Source organism: Cygnus olor, chromosome 13, assembly GCF_009769625.2.
Source record: "Cygnus olor isolate bCygOlo1 chromosome 13, bCygOlo1.pri.v2, whole genome shotgun sequence".
Classification (NCBI taxonomy): Eukaryota; Metazoa; Chordata; class Aves; order Anseriformes; family Anatidae; genus Cygnus; species Cygnus olor.
Window position 1 is genome coordinate 15412052 of NC_049181.1, and position 19449 is coordinate 15431500.

The 19449-nt window shown below is 62.1% G+C and overlaps 3 protein-coding genes across 4 annotated transcripts; 2 read left to right on the forward strand and 1 right to left on the reverse strand.

The window, feature by feature from the left end:
- Positions 1–2064: 2064 nt before the first annotated feature.
- LOC121077056 (chloride intracellular channel protein 2-like) lies at positions 2065–8060 on the reverse strand. Its single transcript, XM_040571823.1, has 6 exons — positions 7715–8060; positions 4787–4896; positions 4459–4584; positions 3917–4023; positions 3598–3779; positions 2065–3478 (listed from the first exon to the last, which is right to left on the reverse strand). The coding sequence occupies exons 1-6, from the start codon at positions 7760–7762 to the stop codon at positions 3317–3319; spliced, it is 735 nt and encodes a 244-aa protein (XP_040427757.1). The 5' UTR covers positions 7763–8060; the 3' UTR covers positions 2065–3316.
- Positions 8061–8571: 511 nt separating this feature from the next.
- LOC121077055 (protein eva-1 homolog C-like) lies at positions 8572–13359 on the forward strand. 2 transcript variants are annotated; one of them, XM_040571821.1, is made up of 8 exons: positions 8572–9356; positions 10424–10623; positions 11414–11537; positions 11647–11799; positions 11896–12039; positions 12146–12217; positions 12413–12502; positions 12613–13359. In XM_040571821.1, exons 1-8 carry the CDS (start codon positions 9281–9283, stop codon positions 12990–12992), a joined length of 1239 nt encoding a protein of 412 aa, XP_040427755.1. In that variant the 5' UTR covers positions 8572–9280; the 3' UTR covers positions 12993–13359. The 2 variants fall into 2 exon arrangements, with proteins under 2 accessions (XP_040427755.1, XP_040427756.1); XM_040571822.1 differs by lacking the exon at positions 12413–12502 and having other exon boundaries at positions 9143–9356.
- A 2097-nt stretch (positions 13360–15456) lies between these two features.
- CCNB3 (cyclin B3) lies at positions 15457–19377 on the forward strand. Its single transcript, XM_040571842.1, has 12 exons — positions 15457–15524; positions 16408–16515; positions 16597–16680; positions 16789–16907; positions 17051–17126; positions 17383–17481; positions 17581–17673; positions 17871–18008; positions 18332–18487; positions 18675–18824; positions 18910–19040; positions 19145–19377. Exons 2-12 carry the CDS (start codon positions 16423–16425, stop codon positions 19212–19214), a joined length of 1209 nt encoding a protein of 402 aa, XP_040427776.1. The 5' UTR covers positions 15457–15524; positions 16408–16422; the 3' UTR covers positions 19215–19377.
- The last annotated feature ends 72 nt before the right edge of the window (positions 19378–19449 follow it).

The window sequence follows — 19449 nt, forward strand, 5'->3', positions numbered from 1 at the left end:
GGCTTTTGCAGCTGCCGCATGGGAAATCCGGCACTTAACAAACCCGAGGGAGACGGCAGCTCCTGAAATGACAGAGCCGAATTCAGCTCTAGCATTTTGCCGGCTGCCGGGGCCCAGGAAGAGCCCTGCCTGGCGTTGGACGAGGCAGGAGGCAGTAGATGCAAGGGGCTGGGGCTGGAGACCGTGCGGTGTGGGCTGCCAAAGGTGGGTTTTGGGGCAGGCTGCAGGAGGCATGAGCCTCCTGCACTTCTCATTCCGCACCGTGCGGCTTCTCCATGGGCAGCTCCACTGCAGGACCCGAGCGCGGCTGCCCAGACCACGCCGGGGCCAAGCCCTTGGCTGGGAGGTGGCCCCAGGGGTGGCTTCGCAGCAGAGCAGAGCGTTTCCCATTGCATGCACTGGTCTGGGAGTGCCCCCGTCTGGGGACGCGTGGCAAGTGTCTGCAGGGCGCTCGGTTGGCGTCCCGGAGCGAGGTGGCAGGGCTGGGTGTCACCCCCCCGCCTCTGCTCCCCACGGCTCCCCATGCCCCTCGTCCTCCCGGTGCAGGGGCTGGCTGCAGAGTGGTGCAAGCAGCCAGCTTGGTGCCTTCTCACCCCCCTTCAGAGACCCATGAAACTCTTCCTCGCTGCTCCCAGGAAGGGTGCCACCAGGAACACGCTATCACAGCGAAGGTGGCTGGTCTGAGGCCACCAAAGGGCCCTCTGCCAGCTGGATTTCTCTGAGCTGAGCCTCCCACGCAAAGAGATTTAAAGGGAAGCAATCCCAGCTGGCTGATGTTGTGGTAGCTATTTTCCCAGGAAAACCCCTTTTCATGACCCTGCCGCTGGGACGCTGGCTGCGAGTCCTCCATCCACCGGCTTTCCAGAGAAAAAAGGTGGGTGTTGGAGCCAAAAACATCCAGGCCCCGGCACTGGCCATGCCTTGCATGATGTTCAACCAGGGTCCCTTTGGTTTGCCGTGACATAACAGCCTGGACGTGTGGATCTGTGTGTTTTGTCCAGGTGTTGGCCCCATGTTCTCTTCTCCAAACCCACCGGGGGCACGGGTCACCTCTCCGGCTTTCCCTCCCTCTTCCTTCCCCAGCACAGCCCCGGCAAACAGCAGAGCTCCTGGAAACCCAGCCGTGCATCTATCAAGCGTCCTCACTGACGAGTGACACAGCTGTGGAGGGGGCAGTGACAGTCCCCTCCTGTCACCGGGAGGGGTGGCCGAGCCAGGAGAAGCGACGACGCACCTGGTGCGCGCGTACAGGTCGCAGAGCACCGGGGGAGGCTGGGGGCCATAAAGGAGGACCTCTGCGTGCCCCAAAACTCACAGGCTCCTGGTGACCTGCTCAAGACTTGCAGCAGGAGACAAGACGACCTCCAGAGGTCCCTTCCAACCTCAGCCATTCTGCCAAGCAGCCTCCCAGAGAAGGGCCGTCGCCTTGCTGCCTTGCTGCCTGGCACTGCTGGGAAGTGAGCGGGCGCGCGGCTCCTCTTGCCACTTGGCTGACTCACGGGGACTTCCAGAGCTTTAGCAACTCCATGACGTGCCTGAGGCCAGGAAAATACCTCCGCAGCCAAGTGCTTGGGCTGGCCGAGCTCCCGGCACCCTGCCCCTGGAGTTGTGCAAGGACACGGGGGCTGGGGGCCATCCTCGTCACCATCTCCCCATTGAACCCAGACCTTGTGCCGACAGGTCTGAGCCTGGCTGACGCTGCAGCGGGCTGGGGGGCTGACAGCGAGACCCCAGCGGCAGTCCTGGTGCCCAGGAACCTGGTCCGGGCTCTGCCCGCTGCAGAAGCCAGCCACGAGCAGAAAGGAGCCGACGGCAATGGGCAGGGTCAGGGCTCAGGGGCAGCTGGACCCAAGGACGGGGCCGCTGTGGGGTCACTCAGAGGGAGCTGAGGGAGATGCCCTTGTCCAGACAGAGCAGGGCCCCAGCAGCCCAGCAGAGAGGTGAGTGCCCGGGGCCTGGCACGTCCTGGGACCCTGGGACCCCTGCGACCTGCCAAGGGGACATGGAAGCCAGGGGTTGGCCTTGGGGTGGGGGTGATCGTGGTGCTGACAGTGCACAAGCAAGGCGTATTAAAATAAAGTTTACTGCTGTTCTTAGTTACAAAAAAATAACACCCAACAAACAACCTGAAACCCATCAGTTACAAAACCAGTCCCCAAACCCGGTGCTGTGGGAGCAGGCTTGCGAGGACACACCTTTTAGTGCAAAGAGGGAGGTGGCAGTGAGAGCTGGCGGGTGACTCTGCCGTCGCGGGTCCCTGCGGGACCCTGGCGCTCACTGTACAGTATTTTTTGCTGGCCATGGGGGCTCGAGGGGGCTGGCGGAGTTGGCAGGCATGGGCAGAAGCCCTTGGAGGAGGTGGAGGTGTGGGATGGGGAGGCCGGGAGGCTTTGGCACCTGGTGGGAAGGCACAAAAACTGAGCCGGGCTGGCACCAAACCTGCCCGGGTATCTCCCTGGGTGCTTTGCCAAGCAGCTTTCAGCTGGTGCTGGGTATGGGAACCAGGTGGATGCTCTGCTCCATGCCTCTCCCCAGATCAGGTGGGGAAGTGCTGGTGGGGAGCAGGGAAGGGGCAGCGTGGGGCTGCACATGGCTGCATCTCCTGCGGGGGTCCGTCAGGACCTGTTATCTCACAGGGGCCAGGTGGGAGCTCACAGCCAGCACTGCCTGGCCCCTGCAGGATGTCCCTGATGCCCTGGGGCTGCAGGTCTGTGAGGAGACCCCGCAGAGCCCTCCGTGTGTCCCCGCGTCCCTCCTTCCCAGCCACCAGCAGGTCCCCGCACCAGCACACCAAGCGCCATCCCCAGCAGCGACCTGCCCAAACGTCCCCGCGAGGACACGGACGCATGTTGCAAGCTACCGCTGCAGATAAACTGTAGGGGAAAAGCTTTCGGTGTCTTCAGCTGGAGCCCGGATGCCTCGTGGGACAGGCAGCCGGCCCAAGCACGGATGGTGGTGGGACCTCTGGGGAGGTCTCACCTCTTCCAGCGCGGGTGGTGGCGGTGGTGGGACCCGCTGGGAGGTCTCGTCTCCACCACGAAAGTCCGGTGCTTGGCTTTTCCCATGATGTGTCATGACACCAGGGTGTTGGGTTTTTCTTTGGAGGGGAGGGAGGGGAGGGACAGTGACACGGTTGCCACTGTGGCCACGCAGCGACCGGTCCATAGGTGCGGTCAGCGCTGGTGGCACGTGGGGGGGGTGCAAAGCAAGGCGCTGTTTCCACAGGTTGGGGTCTAGGGATGCCAAACCCCCCTCCAGCCCCTCTCTCGGCCAGGGTTTGGTGGGAGGCGGAGGGACCGGCGGTCCTGCAGCGGGGCTAGGTCATCTTCCTGGCCACGCTGGCGTAGGTGTGAATGATCTCCTCGTCTGCGGGACACGTGTGGCTGAACTCATCGCAGGCGTAGGCGTTGTTGAGGTAGCGCCAGACGCCCGTCATGTCGGCCGGGATCTCGAAGTCGCGGTACTTTTTGGCTGCAATCTGGAGAGGAGGAGGAGGAGGAGGAGGAGGAGGAGGAGGAGGAGGAGGAAGAGGAGGAGGAGGAGGAGGCTGAGACCCTGCTCACAGGGTGTCCCCAGCCCGGCCCTGGGAGCCCCTACCTTGATGATGTGCAGCTTGGGCAGGAGGTTGCAGTCAGCCAGCGTCAGGTGGTCCCCGTCCAGGAATTTCCTCTTGGAGACGGCGATGTCCTCCACGCTGTCCTGGTCGATCTCCTCGGGCAGCGGGTTGTTGAGGTATTGATCCAGCCGATGAAACTCCCGCAGCAGCGCCTTCTCCAGGTCTGGGAGGGCGGGGGGGGACGTGGTGGCCTCAGCCAGGCGCCAGGTCCCCGCCACCTCCCACACCCTCAGCAGGCTTTGCCCACAGGAGCGAAGCCCTCGGGCTGTGCCCCCCTCCAGCCCCTGCCCGCTTTCTTACTGCTGTTTGCTTCTTTGCGCGGGTTCTTGATGTACGCCGAGAACTTGGCGAAGATGTCGCTGCCCACGTCAAAGGACTCCTTGTACTTGGGGCTCAGGTGCGGGTACCTTAAAAGAGACGCTGGTGGCAGCACGGGCAGAGGAGCGGCTGCGTGGCACCCGCGGGTGGCAGCAGCAGGCAGAGGTGTCCCAGGGCGCTGCGCAAGGGCTGACGCATCCGAGGAGGTGGCTGACAAACGCGCCCAGTGCTTCCTCTTTTGCGCAGGGCGTTTGCTTTGGCTACGAGCAGGCAAACGGGGGGGGGGGGTCACCTCCCGTCCCCCTCCCGACACCAGTCGCCGTTGCCAGCTGCAAAACCACCAGCTCCTGGGGAAACCTGCACCGTCACCCCCCCCCGGCTCCAGCTCCAGCCCCATGCAGGGTGAGTGCTGCTTTTCCTCCCATTGTTTTCTGTCCCACGCTGTCACCATCCCCCGCCCCGGCCGCTCTCCTGCCTCGGTTTCCCAACCCGCCCAGCCCGACGCGGCACGGGTCTGCAATTACGTGGGTGGGCCCAGGGTCTGCTCCAGGAACTCCTCGATCTTGATGAAGTCGGTTTTCAGCTCCCTGTTGAACAGCAGGAAGGGTGGGTTGGTGCCGGGCGCTAAATCCTTCAGCTCTTCGGGTTTCCTGGAGCAGAGAAAATAAAGGGGCAAAGCTGGGGTGGGCGCACAGTACTGGGCGCATCCCCACTTGTATTCTAGACTGGGTCTGGGGGCCTGGGAGGTGCCCCCCAACCTTTTGGTGTGCCCTCAGACCTGGGTGCCAATGATGCTCGCACATCTTTGTGCAGGGCTGGAGTGCAGGGACCTGCGTGGAGGTGGCACCTCACCTGGTCATGTCCACCGTGGTGACGTTGAACTTCACCCCCTTGAGCCACAGCACCATGAAGAGGCGCTGGCAGAAGGGGCAGTTCCCGATGTTTTCTCCATCCAGACCAGCCTGCGGGGAAAGCAGAGAGCACCCTCAGGATGGCTGGGGTCGGACCCTTCCCGGAGATCCAAGATAAAGCCAGGAGGAGGAAGAGGAGGAGGAGGAGGAGGATTGATAGTGGATGGGACAGGAAGGGAGGGTCAGCTTGGCCGGGAGGCCAGGCCGGAGAGGGGAAATGTTCTCATGTTTGCCAGGAAAAGCGCAGCTTGTTTTCGTCTGCTGCCTCCTGTGCTGTGCTGAGCCAAGCACGGCTCCCCCGGCAGGAGGCACAAGCATCGTCCACGTCCCAGGGAGGATATGGGGCTGGGGGAGCACAACAGGGGGCTTCCAGCCCCATCCTTGCCCACGCCGACGTGGATGTGTGTGTGGGATGCTCTGTGACCTGCCGGTCGCCGTGTGCTCTAAGCTCCAGGCTGGAGCCCGCCAGCGGTGGGGACACGGGGACACCGAGTGCCACCGGGGCTCTGCCACCGGGGTCTGCACTACGGCTGTGGGTCTGGGGCTGAGCGGGAGGCTGGCGGGGCTGCGGAGGACCTGGAGGCACGAAGCAGCGATAGCTCCGGGGCTTTGCACCCAAAGGCAGGGAGGAAGAGGATGCTTCAGGAGCTGAAGATGCAGGGACCTGTGCCCAGTTCCCCTGGTGTGGAGGCAAGTGCTAGGAGACTCCTCTCTGCCTGCGGCTGCCCAGGAGCCCTCTCGGCCCCTCTGGGAGAGCCAGCCGGCCCCCAGCTCCCCCCGTCGGAGGTAGCGAGCTGGCCAAAGCAGGACACCGATGCTCTGAGCAGTCACCTGGAGGCGATGCTCTGCCTTTCTACCACGTCACCACCTCCCAGTCTTTCCAGAATGATAATGATCTTTAACCGGTGTTTCCTATTCCCAGCTATCGCAAAAGGATGCCCCTAAGAAGAGTGGGATACGTTTCTCAGTTGCTGTTTCTCATAGGAATCTCTGCATCCTTCTTTCCATGGTGACCCGAGTGTCTCTTTACAAACGTTGTTGCTCCTGAGTAGTGGAAGCTCAGGAGCATCCTGTCAGCCCCTAGAGGACTGCTTGGGAATGGATAAAATTTGGGTCTAGGTATCCTGAGAGGGGCTGGAGGGTTAGGAAACAGCTTCCAGGGCTGCCCTGCTCTTGTGCCATTGAGCATCTCCACTCCCTTCCCGACTCCATCCCCAGCAAGCCAACACCGATGTCATCCCTTGGAGCATCTCCAGCACCAACGGCTCGGTGAGGCCACCCTGAAAGGAAAATCAGGATGGCCTCTGCAGGAAATAGAAAACAAACCTAAGCCAGAGCCCATCCTCAGATGCTCAGAGACAAATCTTTATCAAGAGGAAGCTCCACTGGTGCTCGTGGGCACCAGGGAGCGCGGGGGAAGGTTTGGGGAGGCCACGTGCCTTCCCTCCCCAGCGAAAGCCAAGCAGCGAGGAGGGGAAGTCATCGCTCTCTGCTTCCTTCTCCAGCAAGAGCCTCTTCCTCTGCTCAGCACAGGCTCCTGCAGCCCCCCTGACCCCCCCCGACTGACTTTGCTCCCTGTTTCCCCATCCAGATGATGCAGGAACCCATCAGGATGATGGATGAACCCCTGCACATGATGGCTGAACTCTTCCAGATGATGGATGAGCCCCTCCAGATGCCAGAGAAACCCCTCCAGATGTCAGAGAAACCCTTCCAGATGATGGAGAAAGCTCTCCAGATGATGAATAAACCCCTCCAGATGATGGAAAACCCCTCCAAAATGATGGGCAAACCCAGCCCGGGAGGCGCAGCCTCTCAGCCCTAACCCTGAGGCCCCACGCCTGCACGAGGCACCAAAACCCCAACGTTGCTCAGAAGTTCCTGTGGTTTTGCTCTCGGTGAAGCAGCGCGAGGAGGAAGGAGCGCCCCAACCTGCATCACCTCAACGTCCCCCAGACCTGCCCGAAATTCCTCCCCAAAAAAGCTCAGGAGCACCTTGGGGTGGGCTACAGTCAGACGCCGTTCCCTGAGGGCTCAGAGGGTGATGCGCAGCATCGGTTTGCTGACCGACACATGAGAAGGGTTTTTTGGTGCTAAATTAAGATTTAGGGGAAGTCCTAAGCCGCTGCTTTGTTTTCTGTTTCCCTTCCCTCCAAAAAAACCCCTCAAACATGCTGCCGCCATCACAGCCACCTCATGCAGCGCTTTGCTCTTCTCCCCAGCCACCGTGGGATGAAAAGCGGTGTGGAAAAGGGAATTTAAGACCTGAATGATTTTCTCCAAGCAAATACACCGCATGGGGCTCAGCCCAAGCTCGGCGCCCAGCAAGCAGTGCTTTGGCAAGGGGATAGGGCAAAGCCTCGGATAACCCTTCCCAGCACTGATTTCCAAGGAGGGGAGCAGAGACCGCGCGGCTGCAGATGTTTGGAACGGGAGTGTCGAAATGTTCCCGAGGAGGCGCTTGAAAAATTGCTCAATGGAAGGAAAAAAAAAAAAAAAGAGCAAAACTCATTTCCAGTGAATAATCCTCAGGGCTGACCTAAGAAGCCACCCCATCCCGCCCACGCGTGGGCACCCACTCCGTTTCCCAATGCCAGCTTGCAGCAGCTGCTCAAGAAGCTGCCCTGCTGCGTTCCCACCCTCCCGTTGCTTTTCCCAGCCGTGGCTCGTCTTATCGGGGTCCCCGAGCACGCTCGCCCCGCTCCCTTGCTGCCCTTGTGGTTCCCGGGGCGGCAGGGCCACCGCTGGACCACAGCATCCCCCGGGGCCGGGTGCTCCCCGCGCCACCCCGCCAGGTCTCCCGAAGCACGACGACGGCCACCACCTCCTGCCACCCGCCCACAGCACCAGCTGGCCTCGCCGAGCCCACCTTGACGAAGAGCTCGATCTCGGGCTCCTTCGACGGCCGGCTCTCCATCCCGGCGGCGTTGGGAACTTGTTGGGGGACCCGCTCACTGCCGCGCTGAGTTTCGCCCGTCCTCTGCGGCGCGCAGCTGCAGCACCTCGCGCCGGGCTGGGGCCGGGGCTGGGGCTCGCCCTTTCCTTCCCTTTTTGAAGCGGGGAGGAGCGATGGGGTGCAGGCAAGGAGGGGGAAGCTGCGGGGCCTCCCAGCTGTGACTCAGCACGGGTCTATCTGGATGCGCTGACGGGTCCCCGGCCAGGCTATCGCACCCGCCCAGGCGCCTCCAAGCAGCCCGGTGGCTGCTGCCGTCAGCTCCCTGATGGGAGACGGGGTTTGTTGTTGTTTTGTTTTGGGTTGCTTTTTTTTTTTTTTTTTTGCACAGGAAGCGTCTGCATCTACCCCTTCGCCATCCTCCCAGCCCCTTTCCCCGTCACTCCCTCTGTCCGAGCATCTCGCCGCTGCCCCGCGGGACCCCATTAATTCGGGATGCAGGCACAATGCCAGGATGCCCACCCCGCTGCGAGGACGTGGGGCTGAGCAAGACGAGGCTCTGGGGAAGCCCGGAGGGCAAGCGGCACGGCCTGGCTGCTTGCCACCGCCTCCTCGCAGCCAGCCCCTTGCAGGAAGGCATTGCAAAACGTCCAAGGAGGGAAAGCAAAAGGGGACGGAGCACATCGGGGCGCGGTGATGGGAAGGGGGGGTGGTGTCTGACATCCAGGGCCCCGTTCCTGGAATTTGGGCTGTTTCACAGGAAAGATGACTGCCCTGATTTCCTCCCCAGGATGGGAGGGAAGCGCTCGCCGTCGGATGGGGCTGGCCGCCAGCCCGGAGCAGGCAGGCTTCCCGGCACCCACAGGCTCCGCTCCTCTCCCGAGCTGCCGGCTTGGGCGAGCCCCGGCTTGTGCTGTGGTACCACACAGTCAATACCGAGCTTTGAGTTAGAAAGTTGTATTTTTTTTGATTTTTGTCACTTTGCATAAAATGGTTGTTTTTTTTTTTTCTTTTTTCTTTTTTGTCACACCCCCAATTGCTTGAACCAGCCCCGCTCCAGCTCGGATAAGCCCAGACCTTCCTGCAATTAATCTGAGGCTGGCAAACGAGGAGACGGCTCTGCTGCTGCCACGCACAGAGCAGGGCTCGGTGTCCGTGGGTATTGGCAGGCACAGGAGGCAGTGCCGGCAGCCCTTCCCTTCCTCCCCCGGCGCTGAATGACCGGACATGTGCCGAGATGGAGATTAGGGCACACGTGCATCCGGGTGGTCGCCTGCATCCCCCCTGGGGAGAGCAGGGGGCAGGCTGGGGACCCAGCTGAGCCCCCTCGACCTGCTCAGCTGCCGAGCACCTGCTCGGCCATACAGAGCCTTCGAAACTGTGTCCCCTCCTCCCGGTCCCCATGCAGCCCCAGCTGTCTGAAGCGGCCCCGGTCCCTCCGCAGGGCACAGAAGGAGCCATTGTCACCGCCGTGCCAGCCCCCGCCCCGGTGCCAGCTGCCGCAGGGACCAGTGGGCAGTGGCAGAGCGGGGCGGTGGCACCATGGTGGCCACGGTCGTGGTGGCCCTGGTCCTCCTCTGCTTGTCCGCAGGGATGGAGGCCAGCCCGGAGCTCGGCGGTGAGTGGCGCACGGGGGACAAGGGACATCGGGGACCACGAGTGCTGGGGCACAAGCAAGGTTTGGGTGGGGGGGAGTTGCGGGGTGCACGGTTTCAGGGCACACCAAGGGCAAGACCCCATGGGAGATGTGCTAGGAAAGGCCCCGCACCCACCCAGCCTGCCCCAGCACCCAGAAAGGTGCCCCAGAGCGTGGCGGGGAGGATGTGATTTCATCTGGGCAGAGCCAACTGCACGACTGCAGCAATGGGGACTGAGTCAGCGGCAGCGGCAGGCGAGGATAATCACTCACAAAATCTGACGGCAGCCTCCTCGCTGCCGTTTCGCCCCGAAAACAGCGTCTGAGCAAGCGTGTGGCAGTGCCGGGTGGAGGCGGCGCGGTTCCTCCGTCACCGGGGGAGCCTCAGCTTTGAAGCACAAAGCCCCAGCCACGTCCCTGCTGTCCCCCTTGGACGGGGGTGGCTCCATAGACCTGTGGCCACAGGGGAGGTGAAAGGGACTCTTTGTGCCGAGCCCGGCACTGGTTTGCAGACAGACGGGCAGAGGGACAAGTGCAGGGCTGGGAGCTGAGGCTCCCACCTGTTTGTGTGGGTTTGGGGGCTGCCAGGCTGCTGGCTGTGCCCTGTGTCCCCAGCATTTTGCGTCCTGCGTCCCTCAGCATCCCGCATCCTCCCTGGCACGTGGCGTCCTGCCCTGTCCCCACTTCCAAACCTCCAAATAACAGGGGGAAAATAACAGGGTAAGTGGTTTGGGACACAGAGTAGGTAGGATTAAGAGAGAGAAACACCCCCCGCTGGGAATCTGAGGAGAGAAGGACTCCGAAAGGACGTGGGCTAGGAAAGGCTCGCACTGATGTGGGGGGCTCTCCTCATCTCCGGTGACCCTCTGTTAGTGATCATCTCCTCCTGGTGGTCATCTCTGGGTGGTCATCTCTGGTGATCATTTCTGGTGATCATCTCTACGCGATCATCTCTTGGAGGCCATCTGCTGATGGTCATCTCTGCTCGCCATCTCTGGGTGACCATCTCCGGTGATCACCTCCATCTCCTCCCCGCTCCCCACAACCAGGGTACCTACGCAAGGTGCTGAGGAACCACACCATCCACACGTGTGACGGGGAGCAGCTCCTCATCCTCTGCCCTCGCAAGACCACCATCAGCATCCTGGGCGCCTTCTACGGGCGCCGCGTGCCCAGCCCCAACCTCTGCCCCAGCCCGGGCGATGCGTCCCAGGAGAGCACCGAGTGCATGTCCCCCACGGCCCACCTGGTAAGGGCGGCGCGGGGAACCCTTGGGGCCCTTTTCCTGGGGCATTTTTGGGAGATCGGGGCGGGGGGGGTGGCACCTCCTCCGCTGGGTCCCGGCGAGAGCAGCCTGGGGGGAGGCCCTGCTGCGGCGCAGCCAGCAGCAAAGGCCGATGTCCCCGGGATGTCCCCGGGCTGTCCCCTGCCCTCCGGACCAGCGGGGACTCCAGCGGGGCAGGGTGCGGCGCGCAGCCTCGTCCCCACCTCGTGGCCGGGAGCGCGCATTGCACGGGGCCGTGCTGAGGGGGGGGGACCGGGGGGGGCTGCAAGGGCGCTGCTGCTCGGAGCTGTGCGGCTCTGCGTGAAGCTGCGGGAGTGCACACGCCTGCAGGTGCTGCACGGAGCCCCGCGAGTGCCCGCTTGCAGCGCTGCGTCGGTGTGCACACCTGCACGCAGCCGTGTCAGCGTGCGTGGGTGCTGTGCCAGCGTGCACACCTGCACGAGCGCAGTGTGCACGCCCGTGTGAGCGTTGCACGGAGCTGTGTCGCTCCGCACACCTGCACAGGTGTTGCACACACACATTTCGTGCTGCGGTGCTGTGCTGCCCGCACAGGTACCGCTCGCAGCTGCGTGGGCACAGGGAAGCAGCCACCAAAGCCACCCACGAGGCCAAGTGACCGCGGCGGGGGTGCCAGCAGCCACAGGACGCCTCTTGTGGGGTGAAGGCCTGGCCCCGAGCCCAGCAACAGCACCGAGGTGAGATCAGCCTGGGGTCTCACTGCCGGTGCTCACGTCTGTCCTGTTCTGCCCCGCAGAAGCTGCTGGCCGAGTGTCAGGACCAGCAGTGGTGCCAGTTCTCGGTGCACAGCCAAGTCTTTGGGCCAGACCCGTGCCCCGGGACACACAAGTACCTCATCGCGTCCTACAAGTGCCGGCCAGGTGGGCAGCACCACGGGGGCACCTCTCGAACCCATGGCTGGGTAAGAGGAGGGGGTTTGGGGTGATTTGGGCTGTGTTGGGACACCCTGCGGTGTCACCCCACCCCCAGACAACCATCGGGTCAAGACGGTGTGCGAGAACAACGTGCTGAGGCTGCAATGCCGGCCAAAATCCGTCCTGGCCATTTACTCCGCGCATTATGGACGATTCCTGCGGGGCAAGCCTGAGTGCGATGCCCCAAACGCCGGGGGACCCCATATCGGTATGGGGGGGACATGGTTTGAGCCCAAATTACATCCGGGAATAGTGCAGGAGCTCTGTGCTGATGGCCAGAGGTCCACACCGCGTGTCTCTGCAGAGTGCCTGGCTCCGGACGCCTTGAGGAGGGTCTCCAGGAAGTGTCACCGCAAGGGAAACTGCACCGTGGCTGCTGACTGGGCCACCTTCGGGGACCCGTGCCTGCCTGGCACGAAGAAGCAACTGCGGGTCTCCTACACCTGCGGTGAGAGCAGGACCAGGAGCTGGCCGTGGGGCTGGGGACGCAGCCCCCGGGGACAAGCAGGGTGGTGATGCTCAGAGCGGCGTGTGTCGCGTGTGTCTCGTTGCAGTGCCCAAGCAGCTGCTGGAGGAGGCAGGCCCCGACACCTCGGATCCCTTCGTGCTCTCGGACTACATGCATGGTAATTTGGGGAGGGGTGAGAGACCAGCTCATGCTCCCCCATGGATGAAGGACCCCATAGGTCCCCGTCTCCAAGCAAAGAGGCTGGGGAGATGCTTTCTGCTGGGGGGAGGAGGAGGTCTCGCAGAGGAGCACCCCGAGGGCAGAGGGGAGGAGGCCGGGGGCTGGCCCCTCACATCCCCCTTGTTCACTGCAGGTGGCTGGTACAAAGGGCCCAGGTTCTCCAGGCTCCGGGAAGACAGGATGATTTTTACTAGCTCCCTGACAGCTTTTGCCCAGCTCTGGGGTACGTGGCCCCCACGTGCCAGGGTGGGGGGGTCTCCAGGCCCAGGTACCCTGCATGCCGCGGCGGGGGTTTGCACCGCGGTGCCTCTCTTTGCTCTTCTCTCCCACCAGACGTCCCGGAAAAAGTCGGCCTCTACTTCCTTTGCGGGGTCTCGGCAGGCCTCGCGCTGCTGCTGTGCATCATCAGCCCCAAGGCAGCCTTCCTCCGGGAGGCCAGGGAGGCTCTGCAGGGCCCAGGCAGCAGCTCGGAGCCGAGCCGCACCAAGCTGCGGGACGAGCAGGACGAGGACCTTCCCGACGACAGCTCCTCCGACTCCTCCTTCCGCCGCCTCACCCGCACCTACCGCGCCACCGACAGCATCTTCAGCCCCGAGCTGACGGCAGCCATGGAAGGGGCGGCCGAGCAGCAGGGCTGCGGCGGGGAGGAGATCTGGATGCCCAAGGAGTCCAGCCCGTACGCCATCCAGAAGATCAAATCGGCCACCAAGTGAGGAGGGACGAGGGGCCACCACCATTCGCTCCTCATCTTACTCTGTGCCTCCCTTCGTGCTTCACATGCCAGCAGGCGACCTGTGCTTTCCAGGGAATGAGCTTGCTCTTTCTAGTGAATAAAAGCAAAAGCTCATGGTTCAGGAAACGAAGCTGCCGAGCCCCAGCTCCTGCCAGTCCCATCCCCAAGGGACTCCAGCCCGCAGGCCGGTTCCCACATCCCCAAAAGGGACTGCAGGGGATAGAGGCGTGGTGGTGCCTCCAACCACCTGCATTGTGTCACCACCAACTTTCATCCCCCTTTAGCCACAATGTCCCTCCCCTGCAATTAACGGTGAAAAGAGAGGAGGAATTAAACGCTGAAACTCAGCCCTGCCTGCGCTGCTCAGCTCCATGCCCCCCGCTGCTGCTCCTGGCGCTGGGCCATGAGGAGCAACGAGTCGGGCCTATTATAGTCTGGAAAAGGAAAGCTTTCAGCCTGGGAAAGGGAGAGGGGGGAAAAGCCGTCCGTGTAGGTCCCACAAACAACGCTTCCCTGCACTTGCTCCTTCTCTCAAGACTAAGGCTCTTCCCGGGAAGCCATCCTGGAGCGAACCTCCCGCATTCACCTCACAAGGGCCTGTCCTTGTCCCCCCATCTCTCCCCCATCCCTCCCACGATGGCCGGCTGTGCTCTCAGCGCACCCACGAGCCTCTCAACGGCGGCGGCACCGCAGGGACTGGAAAAGCCGGCTGCACCACGCCGAGCCCAGGCAGACACCGACCCGTCCCGGCACGGGCAGCTCGCCCCCGCGCCGCCACAGGCACACCGGGAGGGGGATTTTTGGCCGGGGATCACACCCCAAGGCTGCTGCTCCACCGAGTTTCCAGTGGCGGCGGGACGTGTCCCAGTTTCCCAGGCGGTGGGTGTGGGGCTACCCTAGAGGATATCCGAAGGATAAACACAGCGATGTGGGATTTCCAAAGGATAAACTGGGATCCAGGGTTTCTGAAGGATAAACTGGGATCTGGGATCTCCAAATGATAAACTGGAATCTGGGATTTCCAAATGGTGAATTGGGATCTGGGGTTTCTGAAGGATAAACTGGGACCTGGGATTTCCACACGATAAACTGGGATCTGAGGTTTCTGAAGGATAAACTGGGATCTGGGATTTCCACACAATAAACTGGGATCTGGGGTTTCTGAAGGATAAACTGGGATCTGGGATTTCCACACGATAAACTGGGATCTGTGATTTCCAAATGATAAATTGGGATCTGGGGTTTCTGTGAGATAAACTAGGATCTGGGATTTCCAAATGATAAATTGGGATCTGGGATTTCCACACAATAAACTGGGATCTGGGGTTTCTGAAGGATAAACTGGGATCTGGGATTTCCACACGATAAACTGGGATCTGTGATTTCCAAATGATAAATTGGGATCTGGGATTTCCACACAATGAACTGGGATCTGGGATTTCTGAAGGATAAACTGGGATCTGGGGTTTCTGTGAGATAAACTGGGATCTGGGATTTCCAAATGATAAATTGGGATCTGGGATTTCCACACAATAAACTGGGATCTGGGGTTTCTGAAGGATAAACTGGGATCTGGGATTTCTGCGAGATAAACTGGGATCTGGGATTTCCAAATGATAAATTGGGATCTGGGATTTCCACACGATAAACCGGGATCTGGGATTTCCAAATGATAAATTGGGATCTGGGATTTCCACGTGATAACCTGGGATCTGGGGTTTCTGAAGGATAAACTGGGATCTGAGATTTCCAAATGATAAATTGGGATCTGGGATTTCCAAATGATAAACTGGGATTTGGGATTTCCAAATGATGAATTGGGATCTGGGGTTTCTGAAGGATAAACTGGGATCTGGGATTTCCACGTGATAACCTGGGATCTGGGGTTTCTGAAGGATAAACTGGGATCTAGGTTTTCCAAATGATAACCTGGGATCCGGGGTTTCTGCAGGATAAACTGGGATCTGGGATTTCCAAATGATAAACTGGGATCTTGGATTTCCGAAGGACAAACTGGGAGCGGGGACGTTCTGCAGGGAAGCTCTGCTCCCGTAGCCTGCGGCTTGGCTCACAGGTCGATGAGCGAGAAATCTGGCTGTGCTGCCACAAGCAAGTTTGCTATTTAGCCGATAAACACACGTCGTAACGTCCCCGCAGGAGCGCAGCAGGCCCCGCCTCGCTGAGGGGAACCGTGCAGCGCCGCCGCCATGACACCGCGCGGCCCGGAAGCCACCCCCCCCCTCCGCCATGCCGCCCCCTCCGCCATGACACCGCCCCCACCAATCACCGCCCGCCCCCCCGCCGCCGCCGCGGCCCGGCATTGGGCAGCGCGGCCGAATTTTAAACTTTTCCCCCCACCCCTTAGCAACCGCATCCCTGCCGGCGCTCCCATTGGCCGCCGCGCCGCGCACGCTGCCCGCTGATTGGCCGCGAGGCTCGGCCAGTGCCGGCCGCCGCCGCCGCGCTGCTACTTTCAAAAGAGCCGGGGCCGGCGGCGGCGGCGGCTGCGCAGGTGAGCGGGGACGGGGCCCTACGGGGCTGTATGGGGCCCCCCCCAGCCCCACGGCACCCCCATTTCCTCATGAGGACCCCTCCCGGGGACCCCCCCCCACCCGTGCCAGGGAGTCACTGGACCCTGCGGCCCCTTCCCTGGGGGGCAGAGGCGGTGCTAGGGGGGATATGGGGTCGCTGGGCACTTCGTCCCCTTCCCTGGGGGGTGTGTTGGGATCTGGGGTCCCCCATACGTGTGTTCCCCCCGTACGTGAGGTGTGTGAGGTCGCTGAGCCATGCATCCCTGGGGGAGTATTGGGATTTGGGGCACGTCCATACATGTGCCCCTGCATACATGGGGGCTATGGGATCGCTAAGCCCTGCATCCTCTTCCCCGGGGGTAGGTGTTGGGATTTGGGGTCCCCCACACGTGTGCCCCCCATACGTGGGGTCCATGGGGTCACTAAGTCCTCCATCCTCTTCCCTGGGGGCATGTGTCGTGCTCTGGGGCACGTCCATACATGTACCCCCCCATACGTGGGGACTATAGGGTCACTGAGCTCTGTGTCCCCTTTCCTGGGGGTAGGTGTTGGGATTTGGGGTCCCCCCACATGTGTGGTCCTCCCCCCCGTGCTTGGGGTCTATGGGGTCATTGAGCCCTGCATCCTCTTCCCTGGGGGTGTGTGTTGGGATTTGCAGTCCCCCCATACGTGTGCCCCCCCATAATTGGGGTATATGGGGTCACTGAGCCCTGCATCCTCTTCCCTTGGGGGGGTGCATTGGGATTTGGGCCTCCACACATACTTGGGTCTATGGGTTTACTGAGCCCTGCATCACCTTCGGGGGAGGGCTGTGTTGGGATTTGGGTTCCCCCACATGCACGTGCGCCCCCTCTTTGCTCGCAGAGGCCGAAGAAGAGGATGCCGGTGGCACGCAACGCCAAGACGCTGAGCACGAAGCAGCCCCGAGCAGGCAAGGGGGCCCCCGTTACCGAGAATGTTCCCCCCGAGAAGGTGAGGCCGGGCTGGGCCGTGGGGAGGGGAGGTCCTCGTAGCGGGGTGCCCCCTGCGCCCCCTCATCCCGCTCTGTTGCAGGAGGAGAGCTGCCAGGCCAAGCGGTCCCCGTCCTCGCCCCAGGGGGGGCCCAAGAAGCGGTCAGCGTTTGGGGACCTCACCAACGTGAGTGCCTCTTTGTGGGGAGGGGGTTGTGCTGCCCTCCTGGCAGCACCCCGAGGCTCACCTCACCCTTTCTCCCTGCCGTCCTTGTTTCCCCCACCCCAAAACCAGGCTCACAAGAACCAGGCGGTGGCGGGGAAGAAGGATGGGGTGAAATCTGCCCCCCGCAAGGCGCTGAGGGCCCCCGCTGCCACGGGGGTAGCCAAGAACAACGAAGTCAACCTGAAAAAGTGAGTACCCAGGTGAGATGGGGCTGGGGTGGGAGGCCGCTGCGGCGGTGGGGGGCTTCCTTGGGGTGATGGGAGCAGGCAGCGGACGGATGGGGTTTTGGCAGCCAGATGTGCCCCCCTACTTATGTCCTTATCCTGTCCAGGTCCCTGAGAAAAACGCCCCCGACAGAGGATCCTGAAGAGTCTGAGAAAGATCCCGTGCCTGAGGAGCCTGTGCAGGTACCGAAGCTCTGCCAGGCTGTGGGCCCCGGGGTGCAGCCGGGTCCTGTCCTGGTGGCACCGGGACATCTCCGGGCCTTGGAGCTGCTTCGGGTGGTGGGATGGGAGCTGGGGGTTAAACCTCATCCTTCCTCCTCCAAGCACCTCCAGTGGGGTAGAGTGGGGGCTGTGGGGCAGGTGGGGAGGGGCTGCCTCCCCACAGAGCTCTGCCAGCCCCCCCAGCCTCCCCCTCACTGCAGCCTCCTCCATCCCACAGGCACCTGTGTTGGAGGACATTGACAAGGAGCAGCTGGGCGACCCCTATGCCAATGCCCAATATGCCAAGGACATCTTTGACTACATGCGGGAGAGGGAGGTGGGTGATGCCTGCTGGGGAGGCCTGTGTGGGGTGGGAGGGGGCCTTTTTTGGGGTGTGGGGGTGTCTGTGAGTCCCTGACACCTGCTGCCTTGGCAGGAGAAGTTCCTGCTGCCTGACTACATGGACAAGCAGGTGGACATCAGCGGGGACATGCGTGCCATCCTGGTGGACTGGATGGTGGAGGTGCAGGTAGGTGGGCGTGGGGAGGGGGCCTGGAGTTTTGCAGAGCAACTCCCACCCCACTTAGTGTACGGGACCCACGAGCATCCCCAGTGCAGAGCTCACCTTCCCCCTTCCAGTGCTGGGGGCGAGCCTGCGGGTGCCTCAGGATTTTGGGAGGAGCTTTTTCCTAACCCCTCCTGTCCCACAACCCCGTGTCCTTGCAGGAGAACTTTGAGCTGAACCACGAGACGCTGTACCTGGCGGTGAAGCTGGTGGACCACTACCTGGTGGAGGTGGTGAGCATGAAGGACAAGCTGCAGCTCATCGGCTCCACCGCCATCCTCATCGCCTCCAAATTCGAGGTGACTCCCGGGGTGCGGTGTTGGGGTGTGTTTTGGAGAATGCGGAGACCCCAAGGAACTGAAGGTGGCGTGTCCATCCTTGTGCTACTCCTTCCCGTCCCGGGGGCTGCAAATGTGGTCCTGGTGGGCTGGATCCTGCCTCCCGGAGATCTGGTTCTTCTCCACTGTGCAGAAACAACCAGGACACCGGGGTTCAGCCCAGGTGGACGTTGTGATGGTCCTGGCAGGAGATGTGCCCCTAGAGGGCCTGCAAACTCTGTAGGATCCCTTAAGCGTTGTCAGGATGAGGCCCTGTGCGGGTGCTGAGCAGTTCCTCCCTGCAGGAGCGGTGCCCGCCGTGCGTGGATGACTTTCTCTACATCTGCGACGACGCCTACAAGCGGGAAGAGCTCGTTGCCATGGAGAGGAGCATCCTCCGCACCCTCAACTTCGACATCAACATCCCCATCCCCTACCGCTTCCTGCGGCGCTTCGCCAAGGTGGGCGGCTGTCCCCTCCTGCCACCTCCCCGGGGGCCACCCGCAGCACTGGGGGGGGGTGGCCAGGTCCCCGCAGCAGGGTTGGGGGGTGACGGTGTCGTTCTGGGGGCGCGGGACTGGCATCCCGTGCCCCCAGAAAAGGACGCCGGGGCGGTGCTGCACAACAACCCGAGCCTTCTGGCCGCAGTGTGCCCGTGCCAACATGGAGACGCTGACGCTGGCCCGCTTCCTCTGCGAGATGACCCTGCAGGAGTACGACTACGCGCGGGAGCGCCCCTCCAAGCTGGCCGCCAGCTGCCTGCTGCTGGCGCTCACCATGAAGAACCTGGGCGGCTGGGTGAGCCCCGGGGCCGCGGGTGGGCAGGGAGGGCAGGCGCCACGTTGCAGGGGGAGCCCCCGGCTCACACCGTGTCGCTTCGCAGACCCCCACCCTGGAGTACTACAGCGGGTACCGCTCGCAGGACCTGCACCCCCTGGTGAAGAGGCTGAACTTCCTGCTCACATACCAGCCCCGCGACAAGCTGAAGGCTGTGCGCACCAAATACTCACACAGGTGAGCGTCCCAGCACCAGCCTTTGGGCCCTGCAGGGAGCTGGGGAGCTCTGCCGGGGGTACCAGGGCTGGTGCTGAGCTCTAACCCCCTGCGCTTCCTTCCAGGCTCTTCTTTGAGGTCGCCAAAATGACCCCCATGGACATGCTGAAGCTGGAGGAGAAGCTGAAAAGCTAGCCCTGCCTCTGTACATAGCCTGTAAATAGCTGGGTGTCCTGCTCTGGGAGCACTGTGTACATAAAAATAATGGGGTTGTTTTTACTTGAAGGGGAGGGAGAGGGAGGGGGGAAAAAAAGAAGAAGCCGTGTAGAACTGTCAATAAAATATTGTGTATATCTTATGTGGCTGTAGCGGTGGCCGCTGGAGGCTTGTGGAGGTGATGCAGGAGTAGATGAAAGGCTGGAAGGGTCCC